General features: G+C 50.6%; 1 protein-coding gene across 1 annotated transcript in view; it reads left to right on the top strand.

The window, feature by feature from the left end:
* The window catches only part of NUP188 (nucleoporin 188), a 44357-nt gene that overhangs the window by 14603 nt on the left and 8314 nt on the right, over positions 1-21440 (top strand). Inside the window, exons 9-27 of the mRNA XM_058672961.1 lie at positions 62-273; positions 1219-1333; positions 2155-2355; positions 2900-2989; positions 6251-6316; positions 7914-8033; positions 9427-9553; positions 12607-12759; positions 12919-13045; positions 13466-13553; positions 13637-13713; positions 14200-14314; positions 15908-16028; positions 16119-16185; positions 16777-16905; positions 17194-17333; positions 18615-18721; positions 19964-20170; positions 20260-20429. Of these exons, the coding sequence (XP_058528944.1) occupies positions 62-273; positions 1219-1333; positions 2155-2355; positions 2900-2989; positions 6251-6316; positions 7914-8033; positions 9427-9553; positions 12607-12759; positions 12919-13045; positions 13466-13553; positions 13637-13713; positions 14200-14314; positions 15908-16028; positions 16119-16185; positions 16777-16905; positions 17194-17333; positions 18615-18721; positions 19964-20170; positions 20260-20429 (2432 nt within the window). The remainder of the gene's footprint in view (positions 1-61; positions 274-1218; positions 1334-2154; positions 2356-2899; positions 2990-6250; positions 6317-7913; positions 8034-9426; positions 9554-12606; positions 12760-12918; positions 13046-13465; positions 13554-13636; positions 13714-14199; positions 14315-15907; positions 16029-16118; positions 16186-16776; positions 16906-17193; positions 17334-18614; positions 18722-19963; positions 20171-20259; positions 20430-21440) is intronic.

The raw sequence follows: 21440 nt of genomic DNA, 5'->3' as shown, positions 1-21440 counted from the left end.
TATAACTTGAACGTTTTCATATGTGCTTTTTACCTCGGCCTTTTCGCTTCCACTTGTGCAGACTGAGCGTCAGGTGTCTCGCTGGTTTGCTCAGTGCCTTCGGGAACAGTGCATGCTGCTGGAGATCATCTTCCTTTATTACGCCTACTTTGAGATGTCACCCAGTGACCTGTTGGTACTCACCAAGATGTTTAAAGAGCAAGGGTTTGGTAGTCGGCAAATCAACAGGCATCTAGTGGATGAGACTATGGATCCTTTTATCGATCGGATTGGGTAAGTCCAAATGAACTGAACATTGAGCATTGGTGCTGTTGATTGTTCGATGGATGAAGGGGAAAGGGTGAGCTAGAAAAGAAATGGGTGTGCCAGCATGTTGCATCATACAAGGAACAAAACTCTCAAAAAAAAGAGCTATCGTCTTGTTCCTTTAACTGAATTTCTTCTAAATAGAGATGAATTTGTTGAGCAATTATTACAGGCAAGGCACTGTGTGGATGCTAAGAAGGGAGCGATAGCTGAGACGTGCAGGTTCTCATGAGACCTTGGGACACAGAGATCTTCCATCCATGGCTTCATTCCCCAGATGGCTATAGTGGCCAGAGCAAGGCTGTACTGAGGCCAGGAGCTTCCTCCAAGTCCCACGTGGGTGGCAGGAACCCAAGCACTTGGGCCGTCTCTGCTACTTTTCTCTGGCTAGTAGTGAGTTGGATCATGAATGGAACAGTCCGGACAAGAACTGGTGTCCAAATGGGATGCCAACAGTACAGCCAGTGGCTATACCTTCTGTGCCTTGGTGCCAGCCATAGGCTACGGACTTTGAGTCTCTCAGGCTTTTCTGTTTATCAACACCTGTATGTCCCCAGTTTGTTCCCTCTTTGCTTAGGCAAGCTGCATTTCCCTGTTGAGAACTCAGAGACTTTCTCTGGGTTCTGTGGGGGTGGAGGCTGTGGAGACCTACAGTGCTGGCTAGCTCAGCCCACTGTGATCGACAGAGCTTTGTATATGACTAACAGGTGGTTGCAAAGTGGCTGGTCAGATGTGCTGCCAGTGCTAAATAGGTAGTGGATTTAGAAGCCTGTCTATGAAAAAGCAGTATTGAACAACATGTTAATACTTTCCTGAAGGGGAAGGTGAGAGGACAGTGTTGTGTGTTAGCTGAGTGTCTATCCACCAAGGCTGAGGAAGCACCTGCAGCCATGGTCCCGCTTTCCTTCCCAGCTACTTTAGTGCCCTGATCCTGGTGGAAGGCATGGACATCGAGTCCTTGCATAAGTGTGCCCTGGATGACAGGAGGGAGCTACACCAGTTTGCTCGGGACGGACTGACTTGCCAGGTGAATTGGGAACAACTGTGTCACACGATTGTTTGTACATAATTACGTTCTTGCCGAAGGCCAAAGAGACACTGAGTTCTACAGGATTAGCTGGTTTAGATGTGGTGGGAAACCTCATTTGTCAGTCATCTGAGCAGAGGCGGTGGCTCCGTGGGTGGGGAAGCACTGGCGCTCATGGAGAACGGTGCAAGGACAAAGCTCTGGGTCCTGTCTGCATGGGTGGCACCTGTGAGTAAAGGGGAAATGCATCGAGATGGGGTGATCAGGAAGAAAAGGAGGGCAAGTCAGAAAATTCAGGAAGGAGCAGGGCAAAATTTCTACTGTCTCCTTTTGAATATGTATTTATGATGGTAAAGGGAAGAGTCTAGCGGGGTTTATTGGTGACGTGGCTGCAGGTGTGTGAGGAGGGAGCTAGCACAGTCCGAGAGCAAGGCCTTGTGAGTGATGGATAGAGAATCCTGTTGAGGGATTCTAAAAATTTTTACTTATTTTCTTGATTTGAGAGGCAGAGAAATGGACATCTTCCATCTAGAAGTTCCACAAATGCTATGAAAGCGGGGGCTGGGCCAGATGCACAATGGGTCCAGGAACTGAATCTGTTTGGGTGTCAGGGACTCCAGCAGTTGAGCCGTTGATGACCTGCGTTGGCATGCATTGATGGGAAGCCATAATGGGGAGTTAGGACCTGTACTCAAACCCATTACTGTGTGAGGCTGGCACCCCTGCCAGTGTCCCAAATGCCACACCAGGTACCTGTCCCTGCTTTAGCAATCTGAACCCTTCTTGTTGAGAGACACCAATGTGTTTTCTCCTTTTGTTAGGACATGGACCATTTGATGTTGACCTTTGGGGACATTCCCCATCATGCCCCAGTGCTTTTGGCCTGGGCTCTGCTCCGTCACACCCTGAAGCCAGAAGAATGCAGTGCTGTGGTGCGCAAGCTGGGAGGCACTGCCATCCAACAGAATGTGTTCCAGTACTTGACCCGACTGCTCCGCTCGCTTGCCAGTGGGGGAAATAATGTGAGTCTACAGCTCTTGGAGGTTGAGGATGAGAAGGGGCAGACAGAACCGTGGACATTAGTACAATAGCAATGATGCTGGTGTCGCAGGTGACTTCCACAGAACATAACTGTGCCTGCTAGGGCCTGGGTGGGAGCGATGGGCCAACTCTGAGGAATGGGCACTTTATCTGTGCTGTGATGGTGGACATAGGACTGCCCACACTGCACAGATGGGGTGGCTGGGCCGGTGTACGTGTTGGACCAAGGGTGTCGGGAGGCAGCCCAGAGCGCGCTGCTCAGCACCGATGTCTGCTGGTTATGCTTCTCTTGACCACATTCGCTTGGATCCTTTGGAAGTACTTTTGGTTTTACCGTTGTGTGTTGTAATGTCTGTGGTTCTTTCTTTTCTTATCCATCTGGGTTCTGATCCTGTGAGTCAGTGAGGATCGCTGGAAAGCTCCAGCTGCTCTGCCACCTGTGGATGAGCCTGGTGCCTGTGTGATGGGATGTGCTGGGAGGTGCTGTGGGTGGAGAGGGACTTGCTGCCTCCTCTGCTCTTACAGTGCACCACCAGCACCGCATGCATGTGTGTCTACGGGCTCCTGTCCTTCGTCCTGACTTCGCTGGAGTTGCACACCCTGGGCCATCAGCAGGTCAGTGCCCGGCTCTCCTGAGGCTGGCTGCAGGAGCTCCCTATAGGAGCTCCCTGCGCCTGTGTATTTGGGTATTGCTGTTCATTTCCATGGTGTTATATATGTGATACGTATTCATTTGGAAAAACCAGGAAATGCACACTCATAAATATAATTTGCTCCAAGTGGGATCACAGTGTATCTGCTGTTGGCAGGCTTGTGCTTCATTTACAGTACATCTGTTGTGTTATGAGAGCTAATAAATACACTTCCGCAATAGCTGGGGCTCAGTGGGGTCCCTGCATCTCAGGGGGGTGTCATACCTGGCCCCTCTGTAACAGTTTGTAAAAATAAGACATTACTGAGACTGGTGTATGACATTCGTCATGTTAGCAGCCATTAAAAATCATTGTCTAAGTTTATTAATTCCTAGGCTCAAGAATACCACTGTTTGAATTCTGTCTTTTGTGTTTTGTCTGCTCATAGGAACATTTCTTTCTCTCCTTTTAAAGATTTATTTCTTTTTGTTGGAAAGTCAGATTTATAGACAGAAGAGACAGAGAGAGAGATCCTCTATCCACTTGTTCACTCCCCAAGTGGCCTCAACAGCCAGAGCTGAGCTGTTTTGAAGCCAGGAGCTGCTTCTGGGTCTCTCATGCGGGTGCAGTGTCCCAAGGCTTTGGGACGTTCTTGACTGCTTCCCCAGGCCACAGACAGGGAGCTGAATGGGAAATGGAGCAGCTGGGATATGAACCAGTGCAAATATGGGATCCCAGTGCATGCAAGGTGAAGACTTTAGCTAGTAGGCTACTTTGCCAGGCCCATGGGAACATGTCTATAGAAAAGATGTTTACCCCCATTTACTTTTTCAGTGTCTTTCCTTTGATTGTGAACTCACAGATTGAAGCATAGTAGCCATGTTTTAATTCAGCTCCTTTTTTTTTTTTTTTTTCAAAAGATTTGTTTTTACTTGAAAGAGTTCTGGAGTGTGAGACAGAGATCTTTCATCCACTGATTCACTGCCCAAATGGCCACAATGCTCAGAGCTGAGCTGTTCAAAATTGGGAGCTGCCGATGGCTGCTACAGCCTGGCCTGGCCTGGCCAGGAGATTCCCCTGGGTCTCCCGTGTGAGAGCAGTGGCCTCTGCTCCATGGCTCTCCTGGGTGCATCATCAGGGAGTGAGGGCCGAAGTGGAGCAGCCGGGGTTGAAAGGTTGTCCATGTGGTGTACAGGTGGCAGCTGAACCTGCTCCTCTAGAATGCCAACCCCTAATTGATGATAATTCTAAGTGGCCCACAAAGAATATTATTGTATCCAAGTGGCTCTTGGCAGAAGAAAGCTTCCCCATTATTGCTGAGAAAAATCTAGTAATGCCTTTGACTTACATAGCTTTGAATTTTTTTTTTAATGTGTTGCTTTGAGAGACAGAGGCAGGGATAGGCAGACAGTTCCTGTCTGCTAGTTTACCCGCAGGTGCCTGCAGTGGTCTGGTTAGCGTCCTGAACCAGGAACTGGGGAAGCCAAATCTCCGGAGTGATAACCAGAGCTCGCCCCCGGGCCATCACCAGGGACCCCGTGAGTCTGCATTAGCAGGAACCAGGAGACTGGGCAGGTTAAGCCCTGGGACTCCTATGCAGGTTTTGGGTGTCTTAGCCACTGGGTGACTAGGGGATTACCCTGATCTACATAGCATTTATTTTATTTTTTTTAAAGCCTTATTTATTTATTTTATTTTATTTTATTTTATTTTATTTTATTTTATTTTACTTTTATTGCAAAGTCAGATATATACAGAGAGGAGGAGAGACAGAGAGGAAGATCATCTGTCCGATGATTCACTCCCTAAGTGACCACAACAGCTGGTGCTGTGCTGATCCGAAGCCAGGAGCTGGGACCTCCTCCAGGTCTCCCACACGGGTGCAGGATCCCAAGGCTTTGGGCCGTCCTTGACCGCCCTTACAGTCCACAAGCAGAGAGCTGGATGGGAAGTGGAGGTGCCGAGATTAGAGTCAGCGCCCATATGGAATCCTGGGGCATGTTCAAGGCGAGGACTTTAGCCACCAGGCCACAGCTCCAGGCCCAAAGCTTTATTTATTTGAGTTAGAGAGAGGGTACCTTACATCCACTGGTTCACTCCAGAGATGGCTGCAGCAGCTGGGGCTGGGCCTGGATGAATCACAGCAGAGTTAACTCAACCACACTGCCGGAGTCCAGCTCCGCCGAGGTTCGGAACTCGCAAAGGGTGCGTGGAGTTGGCGCAAAGAGAGAATAAGGAAGGAGACAGACCACCAGGATTCCTTGATGATAGTGGATGATGCAATAAAGCTGTCTGCTTTATTTATACAGAATCAGTCACTCTGGCTCAGACTTTTTATGTCATGGTCAAGTGGGTGTTACTATGGCTAATTCTGCCGTATGTTTCACTTAGGGCAGGCAAAGTATCAGCAGGTATCTCTAGAATCAGCTAAGGAGAGAAATGTGTCCAGGAGGCAGGACCTGAAGATCAAGGAAGGAGGGAAAGAAAGGGTTTTCTCTACATTGGAGGGTTAGCATCCTTGATTAGCATATGGTCAATAGGGGAAGAGGATTCTGAGCAAAGGTAACTGCTGTGCCTCTGGTTAGCATAGGATCAAAGGGGGAGTTAACACCCTGGTCAGTATATTGCCAGTGAAGGCAGCTGTGACAGCAATTGGTAAAAACCTTTTTGCTAAAAGCGAATATCAGCAACATCAACTTTCAAGCTCACTCAGATACGACACGTTAACTCCGCAGGGGCAGACAGTGCCTAGATAGATTACTGGAGACTCAGTGGGGAAGTCCGGTGTCCAGCAATGGGAAGCGGGCTGCATTCAGGTGGTCAAAGCGACATCCGGCCGGAGCCCTGCCTCAGCGGGAAGTTCCTTGCTGCCCTGCTGCAATGGAACAATGCTCTTCACACCTTCCTGTGTTCCACATCCACCACACGGACCCCGGCACCACACCATGAGGTTGTCCCTGCTGTGTAGCATTTTGAATTGATGTCTCACTCTCACACGCTAAAGCAGAATATTACCTGCTTTTATTGTCCTCATTTATAGACAAAATTTGAAGTTCTAAGAGGTGGGTTTGACGTGGTCATTTAACCAACAGTGCGTATATTCTAGATTGATTAAGTGTGAACCCTATAAATTCAGAATTCTTTCTCATACCATATCAAGGTGTTTATTGGTGGTTTTATTTGAACAAGAAAGTAGACTGATGTAGCCAGGGAAAGTGAACTCTTCTCTCCCCTTCTCCAACAGGATGTGATCGACACAGCCTGTGAAGTCTTGGCAGACCCTTCTCTTCCAGAACTCTTCTGGGGAACAGTAAGTGTGGTGGGGTGTGCTGTGACTCCCCTGGGGCCAGCGCTTTTGTCACTTACTATGTGCTACACTCTGTGTCTTCCCCGTGGAGCTTCAAGAAAATCTGTGGTGAGAGGTGAGGCCAGGAGCTGTGGCTCGCTCAGCCAGGGCCACCCAGCCGGGAGCCATTTCCACCTGACATCAGTCTCCAGCCCACGTCATTAACCAGTTAACCAGTTGTTGTTTCCACCACTTTTGTTTTCTTCTTTTTAAAGAAGAAAGGCAGATTAGATTTACTGAGAACGAGAGACAGGAACAAATCCGCTGGTTTATTCCCCAAATGGCGATAATGGCCAGAGCTGAGCCAATCAGAAGCCAGGAGCCTCTTCCAGGTCTCCATGCGAGTACAGGGTCCCAAGACTTTGGGCCAGCCTCTACTGCTTTCTCGGGCCACAAGCAGGAAGCTGGAGGGGAAGTGGGGCTGCCAGGATTAGAACCGGCACCCATATGGGATCCTGGCGTGTACAGGGAGAGGACTTTAGCCGCTAGGCTACCGTGCCGGGCAATACATAAATTTTTTTTAAGATTTATTTTATTTTTATTGGAAAGTCAGATACACAGAGAGGAAGATCTTCCGTTCCATGATTCACTCCCCAAGTGACCACAACAGCTGGTGCTGCCCCAATCTGAAGCCAGGAGCCAGAAGCCTCCTCCGGGTCTCCCATGCAAGTGCAGTGTCCCAAGACCCTGGGCCGTCCTCGACTGCCTTCCCAGTCCATAAGCAGGGAGCTGGATGGGAAGCGGGGCCTGCCGGGATTACAACTGGCGTCCATATGGGATCCCGGCACTTTCAAGGCAAGGACTTTAGCCGCTAGGCCACACCACCGGGCCCATACATAAATCTTAAAAAGAAAATTCCTAAAGGATTGTAGCTATGTTACCAGTCCTCAGAGTATTCTAATGTGTGAGTGAGGACTCGGCTTGGGAGAGGAGTGATTCTCACCAGGCCCTGGTCCTAGCAGTGACCACAGCCTTGAGGTCTGGCTGGCGAGCAGGTCTGATTCTCCCTGTGCTCGGCGGCACTGCACTCCTGTGCTCCTGTGTGTCTTGCTCTCTTTTTCCTGAGGAGTGGCTGTGTGTACATAGGGGACCTGCTAGTGTGGGGTGCCTGTGTGCAGGTATGTTGAGTGCATGTTGATTTTAGTATAGACGTCATTCAGTGGGACATTGTGTTGTCCCTCCATTTTCATTTTAATTGAAAGGCAGACAGGTGTGTGCTGTTGGCTCCCTCCTCACATGCCCCAATAGCCTGGCCTGGGTCCTTCAGAAGCTCTGCGCCTGGGCTTATGTGTGAATCCCTCAGGACCTGAGCCGTCCCTGGCTGCCTGACAGGAAGCTGGGTTGGAAGTAGAGCTGGGAATGTAACCACATTGGTATAGGAGATGAGTGTGCTGGTGGCACTTGTCCACCCCAGCAGTGCTATCTTCTTAGACAGTGAGTGGGGACCCTGACAAGCAGTTGTCTAATGTCCTTTTCCAGTGGATAGGAAAGGGGACTGTGTTCCTGAGGGAGTAGTGACTGCTGGACGGCAGGACCCACAGCGACTTTCCTCCCTCCGCAGGAACCCACCTCTGGCCTCGGCATCATCCTGGACAGCGTGTGTGGAATGTTTCCTCACCTCCTCTCCCCGCTCCTGCAGTTACTCCGAGCCCTCGTGTCTGGAAAGTCCACTGCCAAAAAGGTAAGCTGTGCGGGCGGGTGCCTTAAAGGGAACAGAGAGGTACTGGGGAGCGTTCATTAGGACTCCATTTTACCTTCCGGGTTGAAGTTTTGTTAATGCAAGAGTTAGTCTGAACCTGAATGAGGGATGTTAAAATGTAAAAATGTAGTGCCTTGGTTCCTTTTTTTTTTTTGAAAGGCAAAGATATAAGAGGCAGAGGAAAATCAATTCACTAGGTCATTTCCAAATATCTAATATGTAGCAGGGTTTGGACAAGTCAAAGCCAGGAGCCTGGACCTCAATCTAGGTCTGACACTCACACCATGTTGGCGTCAGGGACCAAAGTGCTTGGGCTGTTTACTGTTGCCTGTAGGGTTTTGCATTAGCAGGGAGTTAGAATTAGAAACAGAAGGACTGGTGTGGTGTCGGCAACGCCCGTGTCACCGTGTAACCTGAGCGGAGCCGAGGGACTTAGGGTTACAAAAAGACAACACACAAGACAACACGCAGTGGGTCACTCTTGTAAACAGAATGCCGTTTATTTGGGGTCAGCCTGCATCTTTTATAGTCTGCCTAGTCCCTCCCAGTATTATCCCAATGCTCAATCAACTCCTCAGCTCCCCTGGGGGCATCTTAACAAAGAGGAAGCCGGGAAGAGTAACTTGCAGTCAAGCCAGGGGCTAAAATGCATTAGGCCAAGATTGCCCATCCTGTTACCCTTTAGAAACAAGCTAAGCTGTGGAGTTAACCCTTGGGAGACCAGGGCCTACAGTGTGGTGGTGTAATAGGATAACCCTGCACCTGCGACATTGACATCCCAAGTGGACACACCAGTTTATGTCCCGGCTGCTCCACTTTTGATCCAGCTCCTTGAAGATGACCTAAAAAAGCAGCGAGGCTGACCCAAAGCCCTGAGGCTTTGCCTGGGAAATGCCTGGAAGAAGCTCCTAGCTTCTAGCTCTGAATTGGCTCAGCTGTGGCTGTTGTGACCATCTGGGGATTAAACAGTTGGAGGGAAATTTCTTTATCTCTCCTCTGTAATGCTGCCTTTCAAAATGAAAATAAAATAGATCTTAAAAGAAATTAAAAGCAGAAATGGATAACAACTTTCATGCTGTGTAATGTAGGATGTGGCTATCCCAGAAGCATCTTCCCTGTTGTGCCAAGTGCGTGTGGTATATCTACAGCTGGAAGCACACAGCAGATGGAAGACTGAGGGGTGGTCGCTAAATGATGTGTGGCGTGTGTCATTGGGCGTGTGAAGGCTGTGCAGTGGACAGGAGACAGCTGCTCCCAGGGGCAGGCCCACCGTCCGGATGGCTTCCCCAGAGAAACATGCTCTAGCCAGCAGCACCTGGCCTTTGTCTCTGTGTCCATGCCCAGGGTCTGACTGTGTGTTTCTGCACCGTGGCAGGTGTACAGTTTCTTGGACAAGATGTCCTTCTACAATGAACTGTATAAGCACAAACCCCACGATGTCCTCTCGCATGAAGACGGCACGCTTTGGCGGCGGCAGACGCCCAAACTCCTTTATCCCCTGGGTAAGAGAAAGGTTCCCTGGTGGGAGCCTCATCACTGCTGCTCCTTCCTCTGCTCTGTGTGCTGACTGATGAGTGAGATTTTCTTCTTTACTTTTGAAAATATCACTACACTGTTTGTTGCAACAAGGTAATTGACCTAGAAATATGTTTCTAAAACTTGGACTTTCTTTAATCTTGTCTTCTTCAGTTAATATTGAGAATTTGGTATATGTCCTTTCTCCTATTTCTTTACTATTTCTTTCCTTCTTTGTTTAAATTGGAAAGGCCTCCTCCAAGGTCAGGTGCATTAGCAGGGAACTACATCGGGACTGGGGAAGCTGGGACCTGAATTGGCATTATCCCCTAAAGAACTTTAAAGCAGCAGGGTTTTTGCCACCATAGATAATACCATATTATCTGGGTCTGTTGCAGAATAAGCCTACACCTGTGGCCCAGCATCCCATGTGGACACTGGGTTGTCAAAGGCTTTATTTCTGACCCACTTTCTTGCCAATAGCCTGAGAAGGTAGCAAGGATGGTACAAAGCCCTTGGTCCCCTGTACTCAATATCGGAGACCTGGAAGAAACTCCTGGCTTTGGACCAGCCCAGCTCCAGCCATTACAGCCACTTGAGGATCAGAGGATGAAAGAGCTCTTTCTTGCTCACTCTCTCCTTACTCTGTGGCTTTGCTTTTCAAATAAATCTTAAAAAAAAAAAAAAAAAAAAAAAAAAAAACCCCATTGGATTTCAGACCCTGTTATGTACTGGTACCTTTTTTATGGGCAGATAGTTCCCCAGTGTGATATTTTTGGGTAGTAGGATATATATACAGTTTAAATTTTAAAAAGGATGGCTGGCACAGTGGCTCAACAGACTCATCATTCACCTCGTAGTGCCGGCATGCCATAGGGGCGCCGGTTCTAATCCAGCCGCTCTGCTTCTCATCTGGCTCCCTGCAGTGCAGGAGACTCCTGCTCCTGGTTACAGCTCAGCTCAGCTCTGGCTTTTGCAGCCATTTGGGGAATGAATCAGTGGTTAGAAGACTTGCCTTTCTTTTCTGAAAATCTGCTTTTCAAAAAAAAATAAGTATTTTTAAAAAAATTTTTAATGGATATCCATTGACAGATTAATCATTAAGCAAAATGTGGCATGTACGTACAATGGAATATTATTCAGCCTGAGAAATTGTGAGATGATTTACAGTAAGACGTGAAGTGAATCTGCTAGTCAGGAAAAGACATGCACTATGCCAAACTGCTCACATGCAGTGCTTGGCGTAGACAGGAAGTTGATGGGTGTCTGGGGTTCGGGATGGGACCAGCAGGGAGCTCGTGGCGAAAGGGACGGAGATTCACTGCAGATGGGCCAGTCAGTGTTGAACCGTGACCACTGTGCCCGAGTGTGCGTGTGCTGATGTGCTCACCCTGCAGCCTGAGAAATGGGCAAGCAAGTCAACCACAGAAAAACAGAATCAGGGGGCCTGGCACAATATCCTGGTGGCTAAATTCCTCACCTTGCACACGCCAGGATCCCATGTGAGTGCTGATTCGTGTCCCATCAGCTCCACTTCCCTTCCAGCTTCCTGCTTGTGGCCCGGCAAAGCAGTCGAGGACGGCCCAAGGCCTTGGGACCCTGTACCCACATGGGAGACCCGGAAGAGGCTCCTGACTCCTAACTTCGCATTGGCGCAGCTCCTGCCATTGCAGGTGCTTGGGGAGGGAACCAGAGGACAGAATATCTTTCTGTGTCCTTCTCTCTGTATATCTGCCTTTCCAATAAAAACAGATAAATCTTTTTAAAAAAAGTGATTAAAAACTTTCAGAACAGGGCCCGGCGGCATGGCCTAGCGGCTAAAGTCCTCGCCTTGAATGCCCCGGGATCCCATATGGGCGCCGGTTCTAATCCCGGCAGCTCCACTTCCCATCCAGCTCCCTGCTTGTGGCCTGGGAAAGCAGTCGAGGACGACCCAATGCATTGGGACCCTGCACCCGCGTGGGAGACCCGGAAGAGGTTCCTGGTTCCCAGCATTGGATCGGCACGCATCGGCCCGTTGCGCTCACTTGGGGAGTAAATCATGGAACGGAAGATCTTCCTCTCTGTCTCTCCTCCTCTCTGTATATCTGACTTTGTAATAAAATAAACAATTCTTTAAAAAAAAAAAAACTTTCAGAACAGATTATGCCAGATGAAGTTCTAGAAGAAGGTCATGATATCTCCCTTCTGTGAGGAATGGGTTCCCACCTTGCGCTGTGTGTTCCAGGTGTGTGACAAGGCCACCTCGTGCTTGCTTGTTATGTGTCAGGGTTTGTTTATTTGGAAGGCAGAGTGAAACAAAGGGGAGATAGAGGAGAGGCCTTTCATCTGCTGGTCACTCCCCAAGTGACCACGATGGCCTGACGTTAGGACCCAGGAGCTTCTTCCAAAGGTGGGTGCAGGGTGGGGCAAGGTCTGGGACCATCCTCTGCTGCTCTCCCAGACCCATCAGCACAAGCTGGATAGGAAGTGGAGCATCTGGAAACTTGAACCAGCACCCGTATGGGAGGCTGGCCTGCATGGGGCAGCTTTACCCGCTACACCATAGCACCCTCTGCCCACCTTTTTTTTTTTTTTAAAGATTTATTTATTTTCATTGGAAAGTCAGAGCAACAGGGGCCCAAGCACTGAAACCATCCTCTGCTGCTTTCCCAGACACGTTAGCAGAGAGCTGGGTTAGGAGTGGAGCAAGTGAAACTTGAAGAGGCAGTGATACAGGGTGCCAGCATCTGAGGTGGTAGCTGAAGGCACCGTGCTGATGCCAGCCCACAGCCTGACTCTTGCTCCTCCTGTCAGCATGACTGGCTGGCTGGTCCGGCTGTCCCCCTGGATGGGCCTCTTGGGGCTGTCACTGCCATGGAGAGCCGCCCTCTGTGCTCAGCTTCCCCAGGTGTTTCAGTGGAATCAGCTGTAGGAACTTTAGCTCCTCAGAAAGGGTCTGTGGATCTCTGTGTGTTTAAACATGGCTGTCTGGTGCTAGGAAGAAGCGTTTCTTTCTGCTTGGCCTCAGGTGGTGCAGCTGTTTCTCTTCCCCACTCAGGTGGTCCCACCAACCTTCGCATCCCTCAGGGCACCGTGGGCCAAGTCATGCTGGATGACCGTGCTTACCTGGTACGCTGGGAGTATTCATACAGCAGCTGGACCCTCTTCACCTGTGAGATGGAGATGCTGCTGCATGTTGTGTCCACTGCAGGTGCGGTCTGCTGTGGGAGGCATGGCCACGGGAGGGACGAGGGCCGAGTGGAAGAATGTCAGAAGTTCGGAGCCACAAGATTGGGGTTTGTCTGGCTTTGCTTACACCATAATCTGATAGGGGCAGTTTGCCCTAAGTCCTAGACCGTCTTTCCCCCAGATGTGCTTCAGCACTGCCAGCGGGTCAAGCCCATCATTGATCTGGTGCACAGGGTCATCAGCACCGATCTCTCCATAGCGGACTGCCTCCTGCCCATCACGTCCCGCATCTACATGCTGCTACAGCGGTGAGTCCCCCGGCAGAGCACAGTGCTTGCCCTCAGTCGCTGGGCTCATGTCCTAGTGTGCTCACCGCTGGCAAGCTCTGGCATGACAGCTGTTGGCTTGCGTGTTTAGTTTTTATCTCTGTATATGTCAGGGACAGAGAGCTTCTGAGGAGATTTACTGCCCAGATGCTCTGGCTGAAGCTAGGGACTGGGCGCCGAAATGCAACCCAGGTCTCCATTGGTGGCAGGGAGTGGGAGGTGGGACTGGAGCTGGTATCTGCCCTGTGCCATGTGATGCAATCACAAGTCACTTGGCTCAGAGCCCACCCCTTCTTTACTGGTTTATGTCCCTGTTGGAGGAGGGACTCGGGAAGAAAGAATGGAAAGATGCTTGGAACCGATGGCATTGTTTGTTTTGTTGATGACCTGCCCTCCAACCAGGCTAACAGCAGTGATCTCTCCGCCTGTGGATGTCATTGCTTCTTGTGTCAATTGTTTGACTGTCTTGGCGGCTCGGAACCCAGCAAAGGTGAGCCCGTAGGCCCTCCTTCCGCCACGCGTGGCCGTGCTGTGTGCCCGGAGCTGTGAGGACGCTGTGCTCTCTCTTCCTAGGTCTGGACCGATCTTCGTCACACAGGCTTTTTACCTTTTGTGGCCCAGCCTGTCTCCAACATGAGTCAAATGATTAGGTGAGCCAGCTCTGCGTAACTTCATTTCAGAGAAGTTTCTTTCCATCTCTTCTGTGCTGAGTGTGCACAAGGTGAAGGGGAAGAGAGGACACAGCCCAGAGCCGCTGTCCTGGGGCAGCTCTGGTGGTTTCCTTGTCAAAGCCTGAGGGGAGAGACGTTTCTTTTTCACTTGAAGCCACTTTAGGTGTGTGCGAGTTTTCTTTCCAGCCTAGGGAACTGCTGTGGCGGCGCCCAGGGCATCGGCCGGGCTCAAGTTGTACGTACCCTGTCCGTGGGACCCCATTTCCCCTCAGTGTTCTCACCGTGTCCTCTCGTGCCGTGAGACACAGAGCCCGGTTCTTGGACTTGAAACTTCTGGCGGTTGTACATCACGAAAGCATGTACTTCATGCTGACTGGGCCATCAGTCACCCAGATTTTACTGGTTGTTCTCTGGACGCCTAGCCTTGAGCCATCCTTCTCTGCTCTGCCTTGTGGTCTCTCTCAGTGCGGAGGGCATGGATGCCGGAGGGTACGGGAGCCTCCTGATGAACAGCGAGCAGCCCCAGGGCGAGTACGGGGTCACGATGGCCTTTCTGCGCTTGGTCACCACTCTTGTCAAGGTACGGCCTGGACAGATTCTGAAGGCTTTTCCTGGCCCCTGCTCCTGCTTTCGTGTGCCTGGAAGTCACAGTAACAGCTTCCATGTGGTAAGGGCCACTGGCTTCTGTAGTCCTGCCTAGCTGAATTCATTCAGTCCTCAGAAACTTACGAGGTACAACTGAAGAACCATATGGGTAGTGTGGTAATTGTGAAGCAAATAGTTTGACTAAAAGCCATTCTATATTAGATCCCTGTGTGCACACATGCTTCAGAAGCCAAGTGTCTGAATCACATTTCCTCTATAATATGCGCTTTTTTCTTTTTTAAGTTTTTATTAGAAAGGCAGTTATACAGACAGAGCGGAAAGTCTTCTGTCTGATGGTTCACTCCCCAAGCAGCCGTAGCGGCTGGAGCTGAGCCAGTCCAAAGCCAGGAACCAGGAGCTTCTTCCGTGTCCTGTGCGGATACAGAGTCCCAAGGCCTTGGGCCGTCCTCACCTGCTTTCCCAGGCCACAAGCAGGGAGCTGGATGGGAAGTGGAGCTGCCGGGATTAGAACCGGCACCCATATGGGATCCCGGTGCATTCAAGGCGAGGACTTTAACTGCTGCACTATCATGTTGGGCCCTAATATGCACTTTTTTAAAGAAAAGAATTTAGTTGAAAGGTAGAGAATTAAAGATTGATCTTCCATCTGCTGTTCATTCCCCAAATCGTCCCAACCCTGGAGCGTGTTCAGGCTGACGCCAGGAACCCAGAACTCCATCTGGGTCCCCCTCATGGGTGGCAGTGGCCCTAGCACTTGCGCCTCTTCTCTGCTTTCCCTGGCACATTGGCAGGGCCTAGAATTAAAAGTGGAGTAGATGGGACTGGAACTGGCACCCGTATGGGATTCCAGTGTCAAAGCAGTAGCTTCAACCACTACCCCAGTTCCAGCCCCTTTGACATTTCCCATGCAGTTCTTAGTGTGTGGTTTTATTTTTTTTTCTAAGTTGTGAACATAAGCTGCTCATGTAATTAATTCGTGTATCATAACTTAGCTTGAAAAATATTGTGTAGCTTCAATGCCAGGATTTTCAAGGCAGCTTACTAGCTGCATAACCTCAGAGTCTCTCACATAGGATTGATATCGGGGCCCCACCTTGCTGACTGAGAGTCAGGTGAAGATCACCAGAATACTTTGTGCTTGCAGAACAGTGCTGCTTACAAAGAGAGAAGAGACAAAGATGGAGACAGAGTGCCTTTAAACAAGGAGTCTCTATTTTTAAGCTCAAACTGCCATTGGCAGGTACTGTTGGGAGGAGGAGTTTAGGGAGCTGGTACCCATGCTGGGCTTGAGGCTAGGACAGCTGACAGTCCTGACAGCCAAGCTGGCATCCTTCAGTCCCAGCAGTCCTGTGGGGACTTCTTCACTGCCCGTCTTCAGTAGTCCCCTTTCGCAGCGTTTCTTTCTAGTTGCTTTTTCCAGAACCCACAATTTGAGCCACAGTGATGTAAGGCAGTCCTTGTTTTCACTGTTGGTCATAGTTTGCCCAGATTTCCTTTGGACTCGTCGGTGTTTAGGGGTAAAATCTATGTTGAATGACAGAGTATCTCACAGCATGGTTTCTTACAGGGCCAGCTTGGTAGTACCCAGAGTCAAGGACTCGTGCCCTGTGTCATGTTTGTGCTGAAAGAGATGCTTCCCAGCTACCACAAGTGGCGCTACAACTCTCACGGTGTGAGGGAGCAGATCGGTAAGGTGCGGGCCAGGGGAGGCCTGGGGCTTTGGCTTCCTTTCCTGGGATGAGGGCCGCATCATTCCTTGGGGCTTTCTTTGAGTTCAGGTTGCCTGATCTTGGAGCTGATTCATGCGATCCTGAACCTGTGCCATGAGCCAGAGCTCCACAGCAGGTAATGAGGAGGCGGTTGCTAATGCTCGGGGTTCGCCAGGGTCAGGTGCAGGCTCCAGCAGGGTGAAGCCGTCCCATTTCTTCTTAAAGACTCACTTGGCAGTGGCCAGAGCTCAGTAATTACAGGATTATGGTTTGCTTCCCATTGGTCTGGTTATTTTTCACTGTGCAAAGATAGGAACAAATACAGTGGGAATGAGCCTGGACGTGTGTACACATTGTTCATCATTGTCTCTGACTTTTACGCCCAGTTGGCACAATCATTCAGTGCAGAATGCCTTCCTGAAGGCAACTGATTTTGACTGCTTTGTGACTGTTTCTAGGCTACTACATATAGGTCTTGTTTTACTGGTTTGGTGTATCCCAATTTGTTTCAGTACGTGTGTCCATGTATCCCAATTTGTTTCAGTACGTGTGTCCATTAGTGGTTGAGCATTTATGTTGCTTTCTGGGATGACCTTTGGCCCAGAAACTCTTGCCTGGAGAGAGCTGAGGTGCAGGAGCCCTGTCCTGGGTGCACTTCCCAGGCCAGCCAGCTGTGCGGCTGTGGCCCTGGCAGCTCGCCGTAGCTGACCACACCTCTGTCTTGCAGCCACGCGCCCAGCCTGCAGTCCCTTTGCATCTGCAGCTTGGCCTACACAGAAGCGGGGCAGACAGTTGTCAACATCATGGGCATCGGCGTGGACACCATCGACGTGGTGATGGCTGCTCAGCCCCGAAGGTGGGCTCCCTTCCACCTTTGCTGCGGCTGCATGTTCTTAGAATTCCAGTGTAGTTTAACTTGCCATAGTAGCTCTGTAAGATGACCCTGTTCTTTCTGGAAGGTAGTTCTCCTGTGTAGGCTGCACGTAGCTGGGGGAGTCGATTACACTGACATGGTCACATGGGGCCCTGACAAACAAAGCTGTCGCGGTCTGGGGTTGTTACTGGAATCTAAATCATAGGCACTCCCATGTTGCCAATGAGGTCCTTTGTCTGACTTGGCTTTGGTTTCCATTTGGCAACCTAGTGATGGGGCAGAGGGCCAGGGGCAGGGCCAGCTGCTCATCAAGACTGTGAAGCTGGCCTTCTCCGTCACCAACAACGTCATTCGGCTGAAACCTCCTTCCAACGTGGTGTCCCCCCTGGAGCAGGCGCTCACGCAGCACGGTATGTCCTTGTGTCTCAGCGAGCACCACGCCTGCCCGTGTGCACAGCTCTCTGGCAGTGTGTTTCAACATCCACAGTACTTCCTGAGGACCTCCTTGGGGAAATTTTTCCGTGCTTGTTTGTTTGTGGTTTGATCCTCTGGCCCAGACAGCTGCAGAGAGGGCTTGATATACATGTGCTGCTAGGCCACGACGGGGGTGCAGTGTGGATGTCATGTGCTGAGACACCCTAGGAGGGGCAGCCAGGTGGGTTCTCAGAATAGGCAGGCAATGCAGGACAGTGAGCGATGTCGTCCCGGGTCCCCTTGTCCTCCTGTGGCGCTTCATGCTGCGCTCCCACTTCTTCCACTCAGCTCTCATGGTGCGGAGGGGGCCATGACAATGGCACTGGAGCAAAGGCAGGGAAAGTTTTATTTTGATTAAGAGTGTGTGTTTGGGGGACAAGCATTCCATACAGATGCTACTAGCTACACCCATATTCTGTATCAGAGTCCCTGGGTTTGAGTCCAGCTATGTCCGCTCTCAAAGGCAACTAGGAGTGGCCCAAGTCATTGGGATGATGACACCTGTGGGAGTCCAGATCGAGTCCTGGGCCCTGACTCCACCTGGCCCAGCTCCAGCTGTTGTGAGATGTGGAAACAGCTGTCTCTCTTTGCCTTTGAAATATTTTTTTTTTTTAAGATTTATTTATTTATTTCAAAGTCAGATATACAGAGAGGAGGCGAGACAGAGAGGAAAATCTTCCGTCCGATGATTCACTCGCCAAGCAGCCATAATGGCTGGAGCTAGGCCGATTCGAAGCCAGGAGCCCAGAGTCTCTTCCATGTCTCTCACATGGATGCAGGGTCTCAAGGCTTTGGGCCATTCTCGACTGCCTTCCCAGGCCATAAGCAAGGAGCTGGATGGGAAGCGGAGCCGCCGGGATTAGAACTGGCATCCATATGGGATTCTGGCGTGTTCAAAGTGAGGACTCCAGCCACTAGGCCACGGCACCAGGCCTGTTTTTGTTTTGTTTTTTAAAGAAAGAAATGAAAATGAAGATTTTAAGTACCTGTTTTCTCTGAAGTGTATCTTTGCTGTTAATGGATTGGATCTGACTATTGACTCCCAAATCCTGACTCTGCCCTTGCTCCTGGTAAAAGCACAAGATGGCTGCCAGGGTTCACTGTGGCCCCTGTACACAAGGGCCAGTACCTGCAGCCTTGTGAGCCTCTTGGAGGGACTGCCTCAGGAGCCTGCAGCAGGCAGCCCTGAGCCTCACCTGCATCCTCTGCTGCTTTAGGTGCCCACGGAAACAACCTCATTGCTGTTCTGGCGAAGTACATCTACCACAAACATGACCCTGCGTTGCCACGACTTGCCATTCAGCTCCTGAAGCGTCTGGCCACGGTAGGGTCCCATTGAACCAGGAAGACCTTCGGGGGGCGCGTTTTCATGCTTTACACGTTTCACGACCTTACCCCAGAGGCTGACTCGGAGTAACATGGACACCACCCCCGTGTGTGTTTTGATTACAGTGGCATGCACACTTGTTATGGTTAGTTGAACGTTGTAGATTAATGTAACACAGCAAACTGAGGAACCTTGTGGTCCCCTGCACACATAGCTCCAGGTTGCTCTTTTTATGTATACGCTTGCATTCAGTAAAGGAGTTTGTGTGTGCACTCCTCTTTTTTTTTTTTTTTAAAGATTTATTATTATTGGATAGCCGGATATACAGAGGAGGAGAGACAGAGAGGAAGATCTTCCGTCCGATGATTCACTCCCCAAGTGAGCCGCAACGGGCCGGTGCACGCCAATCCGAAGCCGGGAACCAGGAACCTCTTCCAGGTCTCCCACACGGGTGCAGGGTCCCAAAGCATTGGGCCGTCCTCAACTGCCCTCCCAGGCCACAAGCAGGGAGCTGGATGGGAAGTGGAGCTGCCGGGATTAGAACCGGCGCCCATATGGGATCCCGGGGCTTTCAAGGCGAGGACTTTAGCTGCTGGGCTACGCCGCCGGGCCCGTGTGCACTTCTCTTGACAAGCACGGCTGTCCGTGGCGTGGAGTGTTTCGAGACCTGCTGCTGTCACAGTGCTGTGTGTGTACACGCTTGCGTGGCTGCTGTGGAAGGGAGACGGCCTGCTCTGTGCCGGCCGCTTGCTTTCATTAGAAGCAGTGCTGCAGCACACCTTAGAACCGTGTAAGCTTTTATTTACAGCCGCTCAAGGACAGACATAAGTGACAGTTTAGTTCTTGTTAGAGTTCTGCAAATTGCCCTCCAGGAAGGATCACAGCTGTCAGGTTCTTGATGCCAAATTTTATATCCTTGCCACTGTGACAGCAACAGTTTTTTGACATTGCCAGTAGGCAAAACAGTTTCTCATGGTTTACCTGGTATTTCTTTCTGTCTTTTTTTTTTTTTTTTAACCTTGTATTTAACCATGAGAGGTTGAGTGCCTTTTTCTATTGATGCTGTGTCTTTAATGAATATGGACACCATTGGTTGCTCTCGGGGATGATGTCCTGTTTGGCCCAGAGCCTGACTCCTGGGTCTTCCTGTCATTTCCTGTGGCTCTCCGGGCCCTTCTGCTGCAGCTTTTTGAGGTTTCCTGAAATAGCCCTAAGCCTGTGTGTCCTGGTCTCCCCCAGGTGGCCCCAATGTCAGTGTACGCATGCTTGGGCAACGACGCAGCAGCCATTCGTGATGCCTTCCTGATCCGCCTGCACAGCAAGCTGGAGGACATGCGCATCAAAGTCATGATTCTGGAGTTCCTCACCGTGGCGGTGGAGACCCAGCCAGGCCTCATCGAGCTGTTCCTCAACCTGGAGGTGAAGGACGGCAGTGACGGCTCCAAGGTACACCTCGAATGGAGCCAGGGTTGGCTCCCAGAAGGTGCAGTTGTGGTGGCTGCTGTGGGACTGAAGCCTGCCCTACTCCCTTGCAGGAATTCAGCCTGGGCGAGTGGAGCTGTCTCCACTCTGTGTTGGAGCTCATCGACACACAGCCACAGGGGCGATACTGGTGCCCGCCCCTCCTGCAACGTGCAGCTGTTGCCTTCCTGCATGCCCTGTGGCAGGACCGTCGGGACAGTGCCATGCTGGTCCTCAGAACCAAGTAGGTCTGCCTCTCGGCTCGGCCCACTGCTCACTGTCGGTAGGACTGCCCATCTCTGAGGTCTGGGGTCATAGTTTTTTTCACAACATGCATTAAAAAGCACTAGGTGTCTAGTTTAATATAGGAGAGTTTTACACTTTTTAAAAAAATCATGGTACCAATAAGTCTCCTCTTCAACTGGTTTTGTGTTCCCGCCTTCTCCCAAGCCCATGAAAACCCACTGGCTTTTAGGCTGCTGGGTTGGTGTGAACAGCATTCGTCCATTCATTTGAAAGGCAGAGTGACACAGAGACAGAGAAGCCTTGGATCCCTTGATTTACCCCCTCAAATAACCATGGCAGCTGGGGCTCGGCCAGGCCGAAGCCAGCCGCTAGTGACATCCTCCCTGGGTCTTCTGGGAATTTAAGCATTTGAACCATCATCTCCTGTTTCCATGCGTGTTAGCAGGAAGGTGGGTTGGAAGCAGATAGCTCCAATATGGGATGCTGGCATACCGCATGGCAGCTTAACCTACTGTCCCACAATACCCGCCCCAAAGCTCATTGATAAACAGTACATGCCTGTGAGAGTGGCCACAGCTGTTGAGCTAGACTCAACGTTGTTGCCTTGAGCCTCACAGGAACAAAGGGAAAGATGAACAAGAGGCAAAGCTGGCAGGAGGTGTTTGGCCTGGCAGTTAGGATGCCTGTAGCCCATAGTGGAGTCCCTGCGTTTAAGTTCTGGCTGAGGCGCATTCTGAAAGACAGTGGTGATGGCTCAGTATCCCCGTGCGAGGCCTGGGTTGGGTCCCTAGGTCCCAGCTCTGAGCTGGCCCAGTCCTGGCGTGTGTCCGTGTCGGGGCTGAACCAATGGGTGGGAGACTTCTCTCTGCCTTGCTGTATGCATACGCGCTTACATGCATATATAGTTAAATCTTTAAAGGGCCAGCTTTGGGAGTCTGCCGTCATTGTGTTCCCCATTCTTGGGAGTCTTTCAAAGATGTGCAGTAGAAGTAGGTTTGTTTCCTAAGAG

Source organism: Ochotona princeps, chromosome 14 (assembly GCF_030435755.1).
Source record: "Ochotona princeps isolate mOchPri1 chromosome 14, mOchPri1.hap1, whole genome shotgun sequence".
Classification (NCBI taxonomy): domain Eukaryota; kingdom Metazoa; phylum Chordata; class Mammalia; order Lagomorpha; family Ochotonidae; genus Ochotona; species Ochotona princeps.
The sequence above is the reverse complement of the archived record's forward strand: the minus strand, read 5'-3'. Positions and strand labels throughout refer to the sequence as shown.